Raw genomic sequence first — 21,185 nt, 5'->3', positions numbered from 1 at the left:
CATTTGAAATATATTTCATTCAAAAATCGCTGGAAAAATCAAATGGTTATGCTTTTCTTTAATAAAAATATGAAGAGAAAAAACAACCAATCATTTCAAAAAATAGTTAAATGTATATATTTTAGAAAATTCTAAAAAGCCATTACTGATGCCTTCTTTCTGAAGCAGGTTTAGAAAGAAACAGCAGTTGTCCTTAGAGTATCTTAACAACAGAGAGAAGCAGCATTGCCCTCTGCGCACCTGGACTTTCATGGGAACTGCTCTAAGAAATCACCTGCAACTCTCCTGTTACACAACTACAAAGTACATTTTGAAAGCTTCCTTCTGCAAAAGTGGCACTGCTTCTGTAGCAAACACAGGTAAGTTCTTTAAAAGAATAATAAGTTGCCTTCCACAGAAAAAAAGAAAAAAATTAGTCATATTCAGTAAGTTTTGGGGGGATCTTTGTGCTGCAGACATAACTGTTCATTAGGAGTGCTATGTACTATGAACCTACTAGGAAAGTGCATATATATTTCCTGAGGCATAAATAGTGAAACACTTAGAGGTTGCTAAATAGTGCACTACTGTGTAGACTTTATCTAACACTTTTATTGCATCAGCTGACAATTTTTTAGGATCCTAAATATGAAATTATTTCTAGTCAACATTTTCCAATCACTTTTTAAAAATTATTTTTAAAAGTATTAAGTACACTGACAATTGATGAAACTCTGCGTGTTGATTTTTAAACTGTTTTTAAACAGTTTTTAAAACTTGGGAACCTTATTTGCTTGAATTTCTGCCTGTCCTATTGCTAAAGGGACAACTGTCTTCTGAGCAGCCACCAGCAGAAACAAAACAGGACAAGGGGAACAAGCTACCACTGAAAGATGGTGGTTTGGTGTAGGTGCAGCATTTCCAGGACTAACATGAATCTTATGTTTATGAAGTCTACACCTTTTTCTCCATTATTCCTCCATTATTCAGGAAAGCCACTTTCTCCTCCACCCTGAAAACAGAACTAGATTTGATTAGTTACCACAATAAATTTCCCATGTCTCATCTGAGAAGAGCTTGTATATGGTATAATCAAATTCTCAAGTAGGTAGAATGATAACAAATGATAATGTGAAGTGCAAAATTATTCCAATATGTTTAGATTCAAATCACTCACTCTCAAAAAAAATGGAAACTTTTTCCCATAAAATCCAACTCTGAAGAACTCTGGTTCCAAACGCTGTTGATCCATAATTTTATCATACAAAGAGGCTTCCATCATCTGGGTAAGATTGAGAAGAAATGCAAATAATTTCAAAACTTATTTTTACTTTAAGCTGTTACAGAAAGGGACATTGCTCCACACCACTGCAACTGCAGTGAATCTGAGTACCAGTAAGAAGCACAAGTCTCTAGTAGTTCAGAATAAACATTCATACCTACTACTGACTTTAAAACTCACAAGTATTTATAAAGGAACTTTAACTATGAAACACTTACATTAGCAGGGCGAAAGATTAATGACAATAAGCATAGTTCTTTAATGATAAATGGAAGAAGTAAAAACACCAGACGCAACTTGAAACAGATGACCCAATAATCTGCTAATCATTCAAATACGTGGCAGAAATATCATAGTTTAGTAAGCAAAGCCAGACTTTGATGGAACCATATCCAGAGAGAGCTGCATATTCAGATCTCATAAGACGCCAATGAATAGAAGTGTCTAATTTGTTCAAGTGCCTTTAGAAATCCCACAATAGTGATTATGTGAAAGTTATTTTTCTTCAGTACATCCTGCGTTTATTTCACTTAAAACACTGACACAAAGTAAAAGTCAAAGTCCCCTTTTTGTAGTGATAAATTTTCAGCAAAACATTCTTTGTTAGCATTTTTGTACTAATGGTAGTAGTGATACATTTAAATTGCAATGAGAAATCCTCCCCTTCCCTTTTGCTTTTCCACACATTTCCTTTGTAAAACAGATTAACAGCAGTGGCATGTTACTAGTAGAAAGATATTTACTACTTCAAACATATAATACGTTAAGTACAATTAATTAAGCATGTATAAGCAAATTCTCTTTTCTTATTCACAGGCCAACAGTCAGTTTACTTGTGCTTATATTGACTGAGAGATCTAAATATACCCGGAGTAAGCAGATCACTGACAGGGAGTACTGCTCCCTGTAGCCTGTGCTGAGAACTTTGCATCATGCTGTTAAGCAGCTCTGGATTAAGTATAGATCAGCCAGTATCCACAGCAAACATCCTCCATGCAGGAAAAATAAAATAAACTAAAGGCAGTTGTAATATATAAAACTGAATCCATCAAATAGAGGCAAACACAAGAGAAGGTTGGATTCTCTTTGAAATACAATAACAGGAGGAAGAAATAAAGCAGCAATGCTTAGAGCTCTAAAAATGACAGAGAAAGAAGACAGTGTCAGAAAATGTTTGGTTTTGTTAGATGATTTTAAATAGAACGCATTTTCATGTAATGAAGAGAACAAAGACTCATAAAGTCATGCTTTGTTTGTTTGCAAATTGTTTCTTCACAATTATAATTGCAATGTAATTGTCTACATAAATGCAATTATAATTGCAAAAGCACGTCACTGCTCCTAGGAAAGGATTGTGCAGAGCATGTTTCCTGGATAAACCAGAGAAATAAAAGAAAGTGAACTCAGACACAAAATTCTTGTGCATGTGCATGCACACAGAAGGGGTACTGTACAGGACAAACATAGCAATACCATTTTCTATTTTTCTTCAAAAAGCTCGGACTGTTTTTATAACCTTTGTTACAGGAAACAAATACAAGTAAAAGAAAGGGTGGAAAAACCAAATCTAAGGACTAAAACTTATTTTTCTAAGTAATATTTCAGAATCCAGATTAAAAAAAAAAAAAAAGGCAAGTTTGGAACGTCTGAATGATGACAAAGCACTCAGGTACATTACCCTCATCTTGCTGAGGTTTCTGTAGTCATAGTAGCCCTCATATTGTTCAGCAATTTTCCTGCATAAAATAATGCCGTTTTCCCAACACTGCAAGCAAGTCAGTAAAAGGTGTTCAGTAAGTTCACAGCAACTGTTCAGGAATTCATGATCTAAAGTCTGTTCTTTCTACACTGACAAAACATTTGCAGTACCTGAAAATACTTAACCATACTGTCCACTAAACACATTGATAGCTGCTGATTAATACTGATGCGTACCCTGAAGGATCAAAAATACATTTAGAGACCTAATAAATGATTCTCACAAAATAGGACTATCACTGCAAGGTAGTTACTACAAGGATGATGATGCACGTCTCCTTTGATACAACATACAAGATAGATTCAACAGAGTACGAACTTTACCTTTAAAATGTATTCTTAACATAACCTCGGTTTTCATAGAAACATTCTGATTGGAAAATATTTTATTGTACCACACAATTTAAAATCTATAAGGCAGTTTCTGACAAAACTAATGATAACATCAGTTTCATTACATTTATAAGGCATATATGACTCAGCTACACAAAATTGGAATGAATCGCTTGTTTATTGGCAAAGGACGTATAAAATTTTAGACTACGAGATAATTATTCCAGCTTAAATCAGAATTATTTTTCTTAGAGAGGACAAAGAACTCCTGTAAACATGATACCCCTTTTCCCCTAGCAAAAAAAAACACATCCTTTTTAAAGATACTTCAGTTGCCAAAAGATACAATGTAATTTAACAGATATAGATATAATCCTCATAAGGTACCTGAATTTTATCCCCCACTCAGTCAACTTTGTGAATTCAATAAGTTTCTTTCCTTATATAATTTTCATCACCATTAAAGCTGGGAGAAATTGTGCTATCTTTTGTCTAGTGTTTTGACATGTACAAAGAGAATTGCTACGTAAGTGCAAATTATTCTCAGATATAAGTGTACGATATTTGTAGGACAAAAAGAGGGGATTAGAAAGCACCTACTACTTAGGTGGTAAGCAGTAGGTAGTGACTTCGGTCGCTAAGTACTTAAGTAACTGCTTAATCAGGCAGTGACAAACACTGCCCTAGCAAAGGAAAAAGAAAGCCACGCCACTGTCCTAAAATTACTCAGAGTCACGGTAGAGTTGACAATACTGCTTTACCTTTCCCCTGTCAAAATTTTGAATGATGGTCAGATGGAGATACTCCTTACGCTGCCACTCCGTCTGCATGGGATAGTTCAGGAATTCCCTCAGAGGCCGATCGGACCATTCCAACAGCTCGTCGTAGAGCAACAGCGTGTAGGCAGCCTCTGCAAGGCAAGTTGTGGCACGGGGCACATGACCATGAAACAAATAAAACTGCCAAATACAGTAAGTAGAAACGCGAATACTCATGAAGAGATGCACCTTTTTATTAGGTTTTACTTCCAGTATAAAATAGAAATGGTAGATCTGTTTTTGGATGGAATTTCCAGAATATGAGGAACATCATTAAAGAAATAGAGAAAGAGGATAGAAGGGACTAGAGGACACAGTGCAAAATTGTTTAGGGATGGCAGTGAAATAGAGTTGTGTCTGTGCTTAATAGATCCCACTCTTTCCAGAAGTGAAATAAATCCCTTACAACTGAGCCCTCACATTCTTCTACTATAGAAAATAACTGACAAGTACACAAGGAATCAAACCTACCGCGGGTGACCAGTAAGAGAACACTGCAGTAATCCTTAGATCACATTTGGTAAGAATTATCCAGTTACATATTTTTTTTAACTTAATTTAAAAATTCCTCCAAAATTGTACAATAAAACTAACATTAGAGGAACTTCTCAGCTGTAAAGTCAATCATCAGCCAGTGAAGGAATACCAGAATTAATACCAGTTGTGACAGCTCAAGCTGGCTCACGGCGCGGCTGCATTTTATGGTCTTGCAAGTTAAGTGACCACAGACTGTTTCTCTGCTCACAGGACACTGCATGATTCAGTGCTAAGGATGGGCCATGCTCTGGAGATGTGTTGTGTTGGAAGAAGTTGCCTACTCGGCTTATTTTATTGAAGGCTTTGGAGGTTGCACATAAAGCAGAAGATAAGTATAATGTTGTAATGGAGCTTTCATGCTGAATTTTCCCCTAGATAACAATATTCCGCTCCTCACTCTGCCATGTGAGTTCCTCTAAGTCCGTTGCGTTAAACCAGAGTACAGAGGTTTTTCAAACTGTCAAGTGTAAAAGACACTTTTTATGTGTCCAGTTTAAAAACCTGTGGATGAAAAATTACTGCTTCAGCCGAAGTTTGTGGAGAATGTGCTCTGAACACAGAATGCTATAAAATGCTAAGCAGGGTGCAAAATGAGCTCACAGCAAATAAAGTTATTTCAAAAAAATACTTCAAATCAAATCTCTGCATGCCTTTGGTGGAGACACGAAGATGAATATTATGCAACTCTCAATCAGAAGGGTTAGACTCATGGGAGACATAAAGACAAGGGACTACATGATATAAAGGAGAAATACCCAGAATGACTGCTCAGCTGGTGAGCACAGCACTATCCGAGGGCCAAATGAGAAAAAACACAATCAGCTCACATAATGAAACCCTGCACTATGATATACACGTGCAAAGGGGAGAAGTTGAAGTTGTGCAGATAATCTGAAGGTTAGCATCACATAATTTTCAGACTCTGACTGGATAATGTCATCGCTTCAAGCTACAATTTTAGATTCAAAATCTGCATGTTTGCACATCGGTATTTCTTTCATTGAGTTAAATCATTCAAGCCTGTAGATCTAGCAGATTTTCCTGACATTTTCTTTGTTATTTCTTATATTTAAGGTTGTCATAAAAGTATATGAAATGTATATAAAACAAGAACGGCAGAGCGGACAAAAGATCTCTCTACCCAGCAGTAGCCAATGTAATAAATAACATAACGACAGGGCTAGGAGAAGCAACTATTGGTTATGCATCAAAAGAACATTAGGAGAGAAATAAAGTTGTCATGTGATGTGGGAAATTCAATTTATATAGAAAGATTCAAAAAAACAGGCACTCCCAAGATTGTGTAACAGAAATATTCTCCTTGCAACCTGCAGGTAACTGAGAACATGCACAGGGAACTAGTATATAAGGACTATGTTTCATCCTCAGGGGAGGTAAAATTCATAGCTGTAACTGAGTGCTGGGTGAAGAAAGATGGGAAGCTAGGTTTTATATTGCAAAAGCAGCCCATTTTTCACCAGAGAATTATTAGAAGCAGTCTGGTAAATCATACCATGAAAAGAGAGAAAATAAAATTATTTTAAGGGCAAGCTGGCTTTGTCCCTAGGTTGAACCAATATAGTTCATGAAATAGAGCTACACCATGCAGGAATGCTGGTAAGGTAACAATTTTTTTTCCTATCACCAGTTACTTGATATTCGTCAATTTTCTGAAAGTTTGTTCTGTTATCACTGACAAAACAGTAATATTGATAAGGCAAGAGAAGCGAGTATATGAATCTGTTTTCTAGCAGAAAGGCTGTCTCTATTCTTTTGCCATGGGTGGGGGCCAATCTGTCTTTAAGGCTCTCATGGCAAAAAAATGTAAGTCATAGGATCTGTCATGGCAAAGAATGGAAAAATCACACATGTTACTAATAAATACTTGGGAAACAATACCCTGGAGATAACATTTTGAGCAAGTGTTTAAAATCAGAATGAATAGTAATAGAAGATTTAAAACTAAGGTTCTCATCAATGCTGAAAGATAAACTAAGTCATATTAGCAGCCAGTGTGGAAAGAGAGCTCAGCATCGCTCAGAAAGTTAGAAAGAACTATTAAATAAAATCAGGAAAGTTTACTATTCCTATCACAAAAACCAGCTGTGACAGATACTGATACTAAAACCCGTGTGATTCACTAAAGACAGATCATATGAGGAAATGAAAATTCTTTCTCTGGATTTCTCTAGTTTAGAGTTGACATCCATGGACAGCAAAGAGAAATGTGGGAATTTCAAGCACAGGATTTTTCTATTGTACTTTAGAAAAAGCAGGGTATAAGGAAATTCCTTGTGGGCATTATCTACCATAAGCCTAGCTACTACTGTGCACTAGTTAACAGATCCACTTCCAAGAAGGAAGGTATGTTGAAGGGATTCTGAACACATGCAGTTGCTTTTGTACTCACAGGGGAAAGGATGGAGGTATTACAAGGTAAGTTAAACATTTTCGCAACCACAGTTTGTTTAATTTAAACAGACAGTGACTTTTATACACTTTAGCAATTCTTGATAGCATGCAGTTACCCAAAAGAAGCTCACCCCATGCTGGATGAACAAAAGACATGCACATTAGCATCTTTTTGCTTCTTTAAGCAATAATACACCAAGTAGTACTAGATAACGGTGAAGTAGTATTTGACTGCAAATGTGGTATGCCATGATTCAAAAAGACATCAAAGTGCTATATTGGTTAAGACTTTCAGGGTCTGTGTCTCATCATAATAAGGATCTTTCTTTTCTTTTTATTTAAACATAAAAGTTTAGGTTCTGAAACAGCTACGGAGAGGAAGCGCACCAAGCAGTTAACCGTCAGCACTGCAAAAAGGTATGTGGGCTCAGACACTCCCGAGCTGACTTAAGAGCTTCCTTTAAACTTCATTCTTCCTGGGTGACCATATGCCAGCCTTATTGCCAGCCTATAGCAGTAGTAGTCATTTACATTCAGCATGGTCGAGCAAGCAGTAGAGAAGTGGGGCTGAAATGAAGATGGGTGGGTGAGTGGGAGAGAGTGAGTGTGAGTGAGAAACTGAGCAAGGAGATTTAGCTGTTGCCTCAGCCTGGATGTCCTCCTCAGAGTTACAGTTTTGCGAAAGAATATAAATTACGGTATAGTTCTATATACTTTTAATAAATTGCATTCAATTACCTGTAAAGTTTTGTGCTTTCAAATGCAGGTCATAGAGCTTATGAATATAGCGAATATACATCTCTTCTTTGTTCAGTTCAGTCTTGTAAAAGTTCTGCAATAAAATTGAATTTAGTAATAAAATGTAGTAGGCAATTTATGATAACGATTATACAATACATTAAATATACCATTGTAAAAATACATATATGTATTTGAAAGCTTCACATGTACCAAGGCATTCCAAGGAATTTCAATGATAGCCACATTCAATTTTCTGTAGACCAGGCAACGTGCTCTCCTGAATGTTCTTGTCTTTCCTTTTTTTTTTTTTTTTTTTTAAAAAAATTTTCCATGGGATGTAAGTGGGAGAACCTGACAGAACTAAAACCAGGCCGGTCTTTTTTTGTATCTCCTTCGCCATCCAAAAATTGTGCTCCCTGGCCTTACTGAGGCCAATTGACATCTTCTGTATTGTCTTAAAATCTGACTTTTGAGTTCATGTTTTAACAAAATGTCTACTGAATGGTATGCTTATTCTTTCTTCTGTCATAGCAAAACACCAGAAGGACTTTGGCAGCATTACAAAGAACTATTCAGCATCGCAAACAGCATAAATCTGAATGATTTCTGAATGAAAGATATGATTTCTTCAGCCCTAATTGATTCTCATAAAAGTAGTAATTGATGCATAAATTTTGCATGCCATGACTGAGATATATATAATTTGCATTCTAAAATCATATCCAAGGCTACAGAACAAAATTTCTAAAAGGGGTTAAAGATTTCTGGATGTGTAACTGCTAATGGTCTTTGTATTAATTAAAAACTGGATGCAACATTAACACTTTTCGTTCAAAACATTCACTATGTATTTGCAGGCCTTAAGCTGAAGTATGAAGAAGTTACAGGCAGAGGAATAGAACTCTGTAGTGCTGTCAAATGTTGTCATGCTCAGGATGGCCATACAGCTAGTCCTCCAGCTGGCAATGCTATCTTTCAGAGATACCCTGCTTTGGGTCATAGAAATGTACAGGAAACACAAGCACTGTTCTTCCTTAGCAATTAACAACTTGTTTATGTTGTATAATACAGGTCATTTAATATCTAGGTCTTCAGGCAAATAGCCAGAACGTTTCCTCTTTCAGAAAGCATTCTTAATCCCTGCCACTGTTTCCTAAATCGTGAGTTATCAACAGGAAGAAGACTGAGAGAAGCATTATGAAAGCATCATAATAAAAACATAAAATTAGAAACGTTACACCTTACCAGAAACAGTATTTTTATAATTGACTTAAACGACTATATCAATAGCTCTGTAACAGCTCTGTATGGTGGCCCCTTTAGGCCACCATATGCCTTTGTAATCCAAGAATTTCTGTTTTCCTCCCACAGTGCATACACGAGGAACTGCTGCTTCTATTTAGAGAAGAAAATGAAAGGATATCTGCATATATGTTCATTTTTACCTGTCCGAAAATAGCATAATCTGCAATGCAGAAGTCTAGGAAATCAGGCTTAAAGAAACAGGCAAATGCAGCACTAAAGGAGGCTTCACGGCTATTCCCCCTGGCACCTGCCCAAGGCTAAGGCAGACAGCCCAGCTGGTTCTTCTTTGAAGCTCAGTTCTGACGAAGCCCAACTGGTCTGCAGGGCAGAGCACAGCAAGGCCATCCAGGCACAGCCCAGGAGATCACCGTGTTAACAGAGCGCTAAGGTGTCATGTGTTTTTTCAACAAGCTATTTCAAGACATAAAGCATAACTGCTAACACAAAGAACGAACTCTCCAGAAGGCCGGGTCACTTGAAGAGTTGACTTTTATGAATGGGGAGTTTTTCCTAAGGAAACACACAGCCTGAGAGCCAATATTCAAGCAGGCAATGAAAACATTTTACCTAATTGTCATCATGTCATACAAGAGTGCAAAGCACCAGAGAAAAATCTCCACAGATTTATATGATTTTATGGTAATAGAAGTGAAATACCAATTAAATGTCAAGCAACAATGAGGACCAAGAAAGCCTGATAGAAACTCCTAGATGAATTTCTAAAACGTACTCAAAATACTTTTTAATATTTTGGTATAGTTCTGTGATGACAAGAGTTCTTTCATTAGAAATGCAGTTAGGTGATTCTTATGCATAAGGAACTGATTCCATTAGACACCTCTACGCCAGCTTTTCCACAGAAGCATTACTGATATGAAACCAACCCCAAGTGATCCTGAGGGTGAGAAAGTAGGATTATCTTACTTTCCACCTTCATCTAAGTCACTGCTGCTACAGACAGAAAGCCTATAACTATATGGCTATGTGGTATGGCTAATACTATTCCTATTTCAAGAGCACTCCTTTCTGAATGAAGAGATCTTTGATTTTGTTATATATAACTGCTACTTACAAATGATACCAAATTGTTCCACTGACATTAAAAAAAAGAAGAAAAAAAAAAGGCAGAATTAAAAGTCAGCTTATTTTGATTTTCCTCAGGGCTAAAAATACAGCTTTCTAAAAATCATCATCCTAAAAATTGAAACTTTTCAAGGTTAATGAAAATCAACAAGCTTGTCAGTGGAAATTGGGCTAGAACCAAATTACATCTTCTAAACAAAAATAACTTTTTGCACACATGGCTATAATGGTGCTAGTATTATAGGAGGAGCTCCTCAATAGCTTTTCTGGCTCTTATATCAGGTATAGAATAGATAGCCTACAGTTTTCAGAAGGTACATGCACATTGTAAGAGCTGACCATAGCTAATTATTGAAGATGCCAGGAAAACAGAGAAACTGTGCATGTTTTGTGGTGTATTCAGAAAGGGAAAATATTTGTTTAATGAACTCAGAGACTGATCAAGTTTAGAAGAAACTTTGGTAAAATTTACCTGGTAAGAAGAGAGGCAAATTGGATAAAAGGATTTTAGAGATTTCTCAGAGCCCAAGTATAAATTGCCAGGAGACACTACCTCTCAAGTGCATCAAATCCTTCCTTAAAAAGCTATCAAAGATCCTAGCTGCAGCACTATTCTATCAGCTTCCACTCACATTCTGTTGAGAAGCAGGTTCTCATCCCAATAGACAGTGGTAAACTAGAGAATCCTCAAGTAGCATCAAAAAGAGGAAGAAAAAGTATTATACAAACCAAAAGGCTAACAGTGCAGCCAATCTTTTTACCATCCACTTCTCCCATTTTCATGCAGTCCCTAAAACAGAAAGCAGTGAGAGTCAAAAGCTCCATAAAGAAAAGCATAAAGTTTATTCCCTTAACATGAAGAACACCACAAAAAACAGACATACTTAGCTCAGCAAGCTAACTGAAACAACTTAAAGATTCTTGAATATATGAAACAAACAACCTAGTTTGTCTCAAACACTTTTGTAGCAACTAGATGCTATAAACACTTCTTTTTGCGTGTGTGAAAAACATTGGATTGACAGCCCTGAAGGTTGCAATCCCAGTGATCTTCCAAGGGTAGCAGCACTGCAAGGCGTCCAGAAGTTAAGAGCTCAGTCTCTCTGTAAACAAAACAGCTCCCCTCTCAAACTAATAGCAAAGATATCAATTGTAGTACCAGGTTTTACCATGTATCCCCACAGGATGAGGGAAGAAATAACCCTCGAGCTCTAGAAAGTGCTACCACTGGCTGCAACAACAAGGATACACTGAAGGTTCCACACAGACTTTACAAATAAGGAAGAAATATCTCCCATTCAGAAAAACCAGGTAGGTCTCTTCTTTCCCTCTTCTTTGTTTGTGTGTTACAGTCAGATGCCAGCTCCTACCCAGGTGTCATATCTCGGTGTACATAACCTAGTCTGTAGGATGACACTCGTACTAAGCATGATTGACACAGCAATAAGAATTTTACTTATTCTGTAAGACAACTGTTAGGTGATTAATATCGAGCACTGTGACTTCAGAGAGATTGGAATCACCAACCTACTGTTTAAAATTCCTATACTCCTGGTAGGAAACCAAGCCACTGAATATTCATACAATTGTTTTCCTCCAGCTTGCCCACCTTCCTGCCAACTAAGCAGCTGTGGTCAGAGATCCTGAGCACGTACAGCTGATCTGCCCATGTGCAGTTGCCATTCGCATAAGATCAGCAGGTTTTTCTCCTAATATTTCAAAGATCACAACCCTGCTTACCAGGTGTGTGACACTCACCTGTAGTCCAGTAACCTTTCCATCAGGCGAGTCACAGTGGCGATCAATGAAACGCCACTTTCTCTCCATGTTTCCCGCTCAATTTTCTTCAGTAGACTGGAGAAAAAGAAAAAAACAGAATAATTTCACATTTATTTTTAACTGTCACTATGACAACCACTCCACTTTCACCAGTACCTTAATACCTTAGCAACAGTTACCTTCAACAGATTTTCCTTTACAAACACCCTCCCAAGAAGCATAATTTGCAAAGGATGTCTTACCTAGGATAAGGACCAAAAAGTGGAATTCTAGTCCAGGAAGCATTGACAAAACAGATTATTTTTATGTTAGCCGTATCAGGTTAATATATATCAAACACCCATTTTTCAAAATATTCCAAAGATGTAACAGAGCCCTTTATTAAAATTTATCTATTAATTTCATGGTGGTACCTTAGAAAAGAGGGAGTTGGTAGATGTACCTAGAAAATAATTTTTATCAATTCAAAATACCTTCTCAATGGGACCTCAAGCTTTTTAACCGCCTTAGCTCTACTATTTCAGCACCCATGAAATTTAATGGCAAAATGATTAAGAAGATAACTCCTCCCAAACTTTCAGTTAGTATTTCCTTCACAGAGCATACTATCATACGTGGTAAATTCTATCAGCTGTACAACTAATGTAAATTCAGGTTACCTGCTGAAGTGAAAATAAATTTTAAAATGGTATTGTGAATGGTGCTGGCAGTAAAATTATAGGTAATCTCTTTCCATTAAAGGATTTTCATCCTTTATGCTTATGTTTAGCAAATATTATTCATTTGGGGTCATGTTTCTCACATTCCTTCTCTGCCAGAAAATGCATGTGGAAACATGTTACTTTTACGCCTTGACGCAGGACCTCAGATGTATGACAGGCCCCTGGAGTTATTTTGGCAGCTCCCCTGAAAATCCATTCAGGTATGATTTACTTAGTCTCTGAAAACTGCCATATCCTTACGTTTAGCAGAGCTTTGAGAGATTTGTTAATAAACCTTCTGCCTTCAATGGGCAAGCTATCAGCTCCACGACCTTCCTCTGTCCTGAGCATGTTCAGTCCCATAAAACTCCTCCATAAAGCTCCAGCCCTGCTTGGCTCCATACAGCAGGTGTTGTGCAACTCTCTCAACCTGTTGGACCCACATGAAGCTGGAAGCAGGGGGGAACCACTGACTGATCTTCATTCTATATTTTCATCACAGAGATCTTGGGCTCGCTTCTCCATTTCAGGTGCATCCAGGTGTGTATCCCTCATTTTCAATGATGGAGTTCCTGTCATTGCTAGGAGAGCCAGATAAGGACCCCATCCTCATCTGAGGCTGAAACATTAATCTAGCATCTCTGCTTACCATACAGAATGCACAGACTCAATTTGCTTTTAACCTGCTGACGTTCCTTTCAAAGCAAGTTTTTGGATCTAACAAAGGGCTGCGACTGTTACATTATTAAGCACTGATTACTGCACTGCTTTTTCCTTTCTAATGCTTTTCAAGCCCGTGTTACACAGGGGTATTTCAAACTGAAGTCATCAAAATAATTACCTACCGTTCCCACAGAAAAGTGGCACAAGTTTGACTTCTCTCTTAAAACAGATGGGTTTCATCTGTGCTTGAGTTATACAGATTCTTTTTGAAATACATGATCATATTCATTATAAGCATAATTTCTACAAATGGGTGGTGTAGAAGTACTTATTTAAACTGACATCCATTTCTTCAGTTGGACAATTTTATAACCTGCTTTCTGACACCTGCATCCCCCTCTCTGTCAGGCACCAGAGCATAGAGCAACACTCAGAGCAAAAGGGCTACACAGATATATATTCCCTGGCTTCCTCAGGGCAATATGTAGACAGAATTGGAAAGAAATGACTGGCATTAAAGCTAAGCTTTCTTCCTCTCCATCGCACTCTGCGTGAATTTGTGCACATACTTTGTTTTATACCCCTGTGGGATCCCTTTTCCTACATCTATTTACTTTCCAAACACAGCAGCTTCCCCAAAGCACACATGAACACAGACGCACTTCCTCCTTGTCCATGCTGTGCCTGCTCCCATCACACGACTCCTGCTCGTCCCAAGTCCCAAAGCTCAGCCAAGATACCGTGTCAGACAAAGGACTAAGCAGGATAAATGACACGGAGCAAAAGGCACTAATGAAAGTGCCCAACAGCTGGGCTGACCTCAACGTTTTTTCTTCCTTTTTTAATTTTGGGTTCTTAAGAATAAGAGACTGAGGACCAAGAGAATCGGATTTGTCTTGGAAAGAGCTTCTGCCAGGCTCAGCACCATACCCAGGCAACTAAACTGTGTAGTAAGTCCAACATGAATGGACATCCCCAAGTCACAGAGTTATTCAGACCACTGACTCACAAGCACTTATCCCTAGGGGGGATCCACCTAGATTCCCTTCTGGAGTACAAAGTCCTTCAGATAGCTCACCAGTGCCAGAGGCTCCCTCATCTGAGCAGATAAGGGAAAGTCAAACTCACGCTGCAATTCAGAGATGAGTGAGGAGCTACCCAAAACCCACACAAATTTTCAGAAGGGCTCTGAAAGACTCAGCCCAGACAGCACCTCTAACAGCCAGGCAGCTAGGGGAAGGAATCAGTCAGGCAGCTCGGGGAAGGAATAAAAAAAAAAAAAAGGGAGAGATACCTGTCGCCATTCTTATGGCTGTAGAACTCAATCAAGGTAGAGCCAGTTGTTAAGCACCTGCTCACCTTGAATGTCAGCTCCAGTTTCCTAAAGAGAAGCCTTGCTCCTAAAAGAGCAGCCAGCAGGCTTCCAGGCCAGGTTTGGTGCTGCAGTAATGTGGCCACCTGCCCTCCAAACCTGAAATGACTTGTCTTATGCCAAACTCAAACACGGCTACGGAAGTAAAAAAACTGCCAGCAACCATCTGTGTCTTCATTTCAAAGATTTTGCTCTATCCACCAACTGTTTAATAGAATAAAAGCACTCTTTTCCTCGTGCTAATTAACTCAGAAATTCAGTCTCAGGGGTATAATGTAAGTATAAGCCAGGACATCTTTCACACCAGGATCACATCAGGAAGCAATTACAAGTAGCTCTTCATTGGCCTCACGAGCTAAGGGCTGGTGGTCATGCTCAGGTCTCCTGGGAAGACACTGACTCAGGAGCAGCAGCCGCCAGCCCTCCCTTTCTCCCCCTGACCCGTTCATCTGGTAAGGCCAATTTCCTCAGAAGCAGTGCCTTCTAAGCACATACCAGTTTAGCTAAGTCCAGAGACACCTGTAATCTATCCCCGCAAAGAGATGATGTTCAAAGGTAGTGAGTTACTCTAGGAAAAGACTCCTAATAAAGAAAGACCAAGTATTACAGGAAGTCCCACACCCCGTGTACCCCGTGCAGGTGTGCGCACCGCTCAGCTCCCGGCCGTGCCCCCCGGGCGCAGCACCGCGGCAGCGGGTGCCCGGCTCACACTGCTGCCCACCGCGCCGGCCTCGGCGCCACGGTCCTGCTGCCCCCCGCACGGACACGCGCCGGCAGCACCGCAGCCCACGCAGCCCTGCTGGGCCTGCACACCGTGCCGAGGCACCGACCCCACGAATTCAGCTCCCCAGACTGCCCACCCTGTTTTTAAGCATTTCTCTTCACCCACCCTGTGACACTCTGTAGCCCTCCATTTTACATTAGTGTCTTCCCAGGCTCTCAGGCTGGAAGTTGTTACATATTGAGTGAAACCAGAGTTAGATTAAAAACTAATGATAAGTACGAATTCTTCCTGAGCTGGAAGCATACTGAGCAGTTATTCTGAAATTTGCCAAAGAGTTTTGTTACAACTTCAGGTACATCAGAACTGAAACAAAAAGTACACTGACGCTGAGGTACTTTGCAATTAAAATTACAAGGAAATATCTTCAGTCTCTTAAATCTAATTCAAAAACTTTTTAAAAAAATGAGAACCATGTTTCACCCCAATATGCTTTCTTATAAAATTACAAGTTATTTCAAACAGTGATTGCCATTGTAATCTGTTTTTTCTTTTTTGCACATGGCAATGCATCTAGATTTCATAATTTTACAATTATAACTTCTGCCTTAATGATTTAATTTTGAAGATAGAATACTATAATTTTGAAAATTTCTAACCACTTTTGTTTCCATAAGTGATAAATGTTTAAAAATTCTCTTTTTTTTTCTCCACTCAATACATCTACTGATTATTATGCATTTGTCATTCGCAGACACTGTGATCTGAATGCAGTTATTTAAGCACAGAGCTACAACACAGTCTTTAAATAAGAGGGAATGGTTAAGAAGCCATATAAGCAGGAAAAAAAATCAAGTGTTTAGTAATATTAAATAATACATAGGGCTGGAACCCTGAGGAGGAGTAATATACCTCTTGTTATATGCACTAGAGACAAATTATATCTTCCACATAGCTGGAATTAAACTCAGAGTAACAACAAAGGAGACGGAGGTCAGTAGTTATACTGGATCTGCACTCTGTGACAGTCATTTACTTTGATCAGTGGCATCAATTATGGGCAACCTTAGGCACTTCACTATTGCTGGCTTTGGCTATTTGCTTTCAATAAGATTTCATTTATTAAAATACAGTATATGCTTAATAATTTATAAAATAATAAGAAATAATCTCACCAGAATAAATAAAATTGCATATATCCATCAAGATATCAACAAGTGACCTCACACAGAGGAGGTAAATTTCTGTTGACAATGTAAAATCTCTTACTAAATAGCTGTTTGGTATATTCTCATGCCATATTCTTAAAATATCAGATTTGTGCTCTGTCTGCACCCTGTGCAACTATGAAACATCTTTCTGATTTTAAAATTAGTAGGTGGAAAAAGCGGTATTTTTGTGATATATATAGCATTTCCCTGTTATAGCTAGATCTAAGAATCACTTACAGGTACAGAACCTTACGATATTAATATTCCTCAGATTTTCAGAAAAAAAAAAGACAAAAAAAGATTCACAATTGTTTTAAGCATTACCTCTCTACATCGACATCAGCATCTAACACCCCTAACTGAATCCAACGATTTAATGAAAAATAAACATATTACTCACATACTGTTGAAGAGCTCTCTGTACGTTTCATCACCTTTACCTTCTGACATTAGGCTGTCCAGTTTGTCAATCAGTTTTGCTTCCACCTGCAACATATACGTGTATAAGTAGACAGCTTCTCTTTTCTTTAATTAGATTGGATAAAATTGAGGAAGGATTTAATTTTTTTCTGCAGGAGATTTTGTTGAGAGCAGTTCTTAAAATTTCTGGCCAGTCACGTAAATTTGATGATAGGTCACTTGATCTCTTTGAAACTGTTATCAAACCCAAGGAGATTGTGGGGGGAGCTAATTTGAAAGGAGCAACGTGACTATAAAACTACAGGCTGAGTAGCATTTGCTGCTGCTAAGGCAGCTATCTATTTATGGAGTCAGACAAAAAAGCACACAGACCAAATAAATTGCCTGAATTCTCACTGCAGGGCTGTAAGCACAAGGCGTTTTCTTAGATTTCAATAAATATCCCATACACCTCACACTTTAAATTTGTAGATTAAATGTAAAAAGGTCTTTATTCTCCAGAACATTTGGGGTTTCAGATTTACTTTCCTGACCTTCCTTACCAGCCCATGTACTTGAAATTAATTTCACTGGATTTACATGCTAGCTATGAAAGAAACTTACAGAACACATCTGATGGCTAGTGACTACTTTGATGCATATTTTTAATTGTATTTTTGATAAAATAAACACATACAGATGAGGCTACCCTGCGTGTTACTGCTTCAAACCTCTTTTTTACCAATATTGTATTAGTAATAAAACATCTAGGGCAGAAATCAAAATTGTCATCAATATATTCTCTTAGTGAATAAATCCATTATAATTTACATTTAAATCTAAGCTTAACAGACAGAGAAGCAAAACAGGTAGATTCTTTTTTTCTCCCTCCTTAACATCCCTATGGTGATTTTAAAAATAAGCTAATATATTGATAGTGAAAAAGCACCTATTTACATCACATACATTCCTCCATTCCTATACTTTGTTTTGTGTTTCAGATACAGCTCTCACTCCAAGTGTTATGATTGCCTGAGACTAATTCAAATCCTTCTGCTTTCCTTCATTTGAAGCAGCAGGAAGGAGGGTACTGAGAAAAGGCTTGAGGCAGTCTGGAAGAACCAAGTAGGAGCTGCAGGAGCAGATGGCACATTTGGTAGTTCCTTCCTAGCTTGTTAAGAAGGTGTTTCAGCAGCAAGAATAGTCAGATCCTTTCAGAAGAACATTCCTCTGAACAATCTTTTGATTTTTATTTTTTTCCTCTTCATACTAACTAGAAGGGAAGCTATCTGAATCCCTGTCTAACCACTAGTCTCTACTGCTGTAAATGAGAGAATAAAAATGCCACAAAGAAGACAGCCTTGTTGAAGATACCTCAAGTTTTGTTCTTGACTTGAATGGGCCATGGATTGTTCCCTAATTTTAAATTACTCGAATCAAAATATTACACTGGAAAATCTTATTACCCCTGTAGACAGTCAAAAGGGAAAACCCTGGTAATTCCTCTCCCACAGGTGTAAAATCACATCTGCTCTTTCCACACTACTAGTTGGGACCAGCACTCCGAACTATGTGAATTTCAGCCCTGTTTTGTGAAGAGCTTCACATACCTGCTTAAAGTTGCCACTTCGCCTTTGCTCCCAGTCCATCATGTCATGGAAAATGGGAATCATGACATTCCGCAGGTCTGGCTGAGGGATCAAGGTCACTTCTAGGAAGGGGCCAATCAGTGCTGGGATAAAATGAAGCTTGTGCTCCCCTAAAGTGAAAAAGAACATCAACCTGAATATAACCTGGGATTCCTCCTGTGTGCTATCAAGCAATCCAAGAACTTTCCTAAGAAAAAAAATATTGTAAAAGTCTACATTTTTTAGCTCGGGTCCATCAGAGCAGGGCTTATTTCTTAATACAAAAAGCGAAGTGAAAAGCAGCAGACAAGAGGTCAACCTGCAAACATAAGGTCAACCTAATTCACCAGGTTTTATAATGCAATACTGAGTTCAGGAGTGACAGAGTTATTTGTATTTCACATTAGTCTTCCAGGAGGGGAACAAAGAGAAACAAAGCACTATCTTGGCATTTAACTTACTTTTCTCAGGAATGGTTTAATTTCTATGCTCTGCAGCCTTGTGTTTACAAAACGGTTGACTACCTGACATAACACTTTTTTTTTTTTTTTAATAAAGAAAGGTAACTTCGTGGAAATGGAGATGGAAGAACAGGCTTTGCCTGCTGAATAGAGAAGTTACAACTTAAGTGTTCTCAAAAAATTTCAGTGCTAAAACATCTCCCATTAACTCTCCATATTGTACAAAGGAGAAGTCACAAAACTACGTTCCTGTCAGGAAAGGCAGAAATGGCATAAAATAAGGATTGCCCATTCAGTCTTAGTTCTCCAGGCTTAAAAGTACTGAGATCCTCAGAACAGGAGGACTATTAATCCCAATATACTAACTTTCCAAGCTGGGAACTGATTTCCATCCCAGGCTACCTCTGGATGTTGCACTGGCCAGTAACATTTGTCCACCACTCTGTCTGGTGTGTGCATTAGTGCAAAGCAAAAACGGAATTCCTTCCAGTGGAATTCCATTCCCCTGGGATACATATCTGTATCAAAGCCAAGGTGGCTGCACGAGGACCAAGGCTGGAGAAGAATAAACTAAGAGCACGATGTAACGCTGAATAGTGTAGCACCTGCCATGGGAGATCAGCTGCCTGCAATATTTCAAGGTGGACATTTGAGAAAAATTCCACGGTGCCACAGTGCACCCCACAGTCTTCACCACTATGGAAATTCTTCATGGCTCTCTCCCTCCCGGCACGCTGAGTTTCCAGCAGAAAACTGTGACTAGGCAGGTGATCCACACTACGGTCTTCACAGAATCACAGAACGGTTGAGGTTGGAAGGGACCTCTAGAGATCATCTAGTCCAACCCCCCTGCTCCAGCAGGGACACCTAGAGCATGTGGCACAGGGTGGCATCCAGGCGGGTTTGGGAGATCTCCAGAGAAGGAGACTCCACAACCTCTCTGGGCAGCCTGTTCCAGGGCTCTGTCACCCTCACAGGAAAGAAGTTCCTCCTCACACGTAGGACAGAGATGGATCTTAGGAGTAGATACCTGATACGCCAGTTCAGAAAAACTCTTCGTATCCAAGTAACTTAAGAGTATGGATGTCTTAAAGTCTCTAATCAATAGTAAGTACTGTAACTCAGTAGTATATGCTACATAACAAGGGTCAACAGCAAATCAATAAGCAAATACTAATATTAATACTTATTTCTTTGAAGATTCCTTCTAGTACATGCTGATCAGAAAGTCCACTTTTCTACAACTACGTATCAGGGAAAAAGATTTATAGAACTGAGGTGACAGTATCTTAGCAACCGCTGACAATCTTAATATCTTTAATGAACCCTTTAATTACGTGAACTAATGAAATAAAATCTGAATGAGTTGAAATATAAAGATGATAAATATGGTGTCCAAATCTTCTGCAGAGTTTTGATTTTGTTCCTAAACAATATTTAATTGCATTTTCCTGAGGTTTATACTTTCATTTTTCACAATTTCTGTTTATAAATATAAAAATGTTCCTAAATTTAGACCAAGACATGTATTTTTTCTCTTGTTGTCCATTTATATATCATTCACCAGTTTATTTATCTCCTTATATTTTTAGTACAACTGTGGTTCCCTGGAAGATTTTGATACAAATCCAGCATCTCAAAAGAGCTTCAGAACTAAGATATATGTCTGCTGCTTAAATTGTTTGTCAACAGATTTAGAATTGTGAACATAAGTATTTTTCCCCTTCTCCAACACAATAACTCTACCCCCAAAGAGTCATTCTTTCTACTCTAATTTTGTATTGCAGAGTTGTTTCCGTTCTCTTTAAAAAAATATGGATAGGTCAAATAATACAGTATCAGGGCTTAGAAAACTTGGGTTAGCCATAAAGGAGGGAACTGCAATGAGTAGGGGTTTTCCTAAGCTTGAATCAAGGCTTCATGAGAACTTCATTAACTCCTCTGTTATTAGCAAGTGCATTTAATAGCTGAAATAATCTTTTTTTTTCACTTTTGAGCTACC

The 21,185-nt window shown here is 38.3% G+C and overlaps 1 protein-coding gene across 1 annotated transcript in view; it reads right to left on the bottom strand.

The window, feature by feature from the left end:
* The window catches only part of DOCK4 (dedicator of cytokinesis 4), a 218,055-nt gene that overhangs the window by 21,548 nt on the left and 175,322 nt on the right, over positions 1–21,185 (bottom strand). Inside the window, exons 31-39 of the mRNA XM_088529928.1 lie at positions 18,705–18,853; positions 17,096–17,181; positions 12,270–12,296; positions 12,007–12,102; positions 10,978–11,038; positions 7,858–7,951; positions 4,114–4,262; positions 2,940–3,026; positions 1,157–1,261 (exon numbers count right to left, since the gene is read on the bottom strand). Coding sequence (XP_088386054.1) covers positions 1,157–1,261; positions 2,940–3,026; positions 4,114–4,262; positions 7,858–7,951; positions 10,978–11,038; positions 12,007–12,102; positions 12,270–12,296; positions 17,096–17,181; positions 18,705–18,853 — 854 coding nt within the window. The remainder of the gene's footprint in view (positions 1–1,156; positions 1,262–2,939; positions 3,027–4,113; positions 4,263–7,857; positions 7,952–10,977; positions 11,039–12,006; positions 12,103–12,269; positions 12,297–17,095; positions 17,182–18,704; positions 18,854–21,185) is intronic.

This window comes from Tinamus guttatus, unplaced genomic scaffold (assembly GCF_059628265.1).
Source record: "Tinamus guttatus ecotype Peru unplaced genomic scaffold, ASM5962826v1 Tinamus_guttatus_pri_ptg000355l, whole genome shotgun sequence".
NCBI classification, from domain to species: Eukaryota; Metazoa; Chordata; class Aves; order Tinamiformes; family Tinamidae; genus Tinamus; species Tinamus guttatus.
The sequence above is the reverse complement of the archived record's forward strand: the minus strand, read 5'-3'. Positions and strand labels throughout refer to the sequence as shown.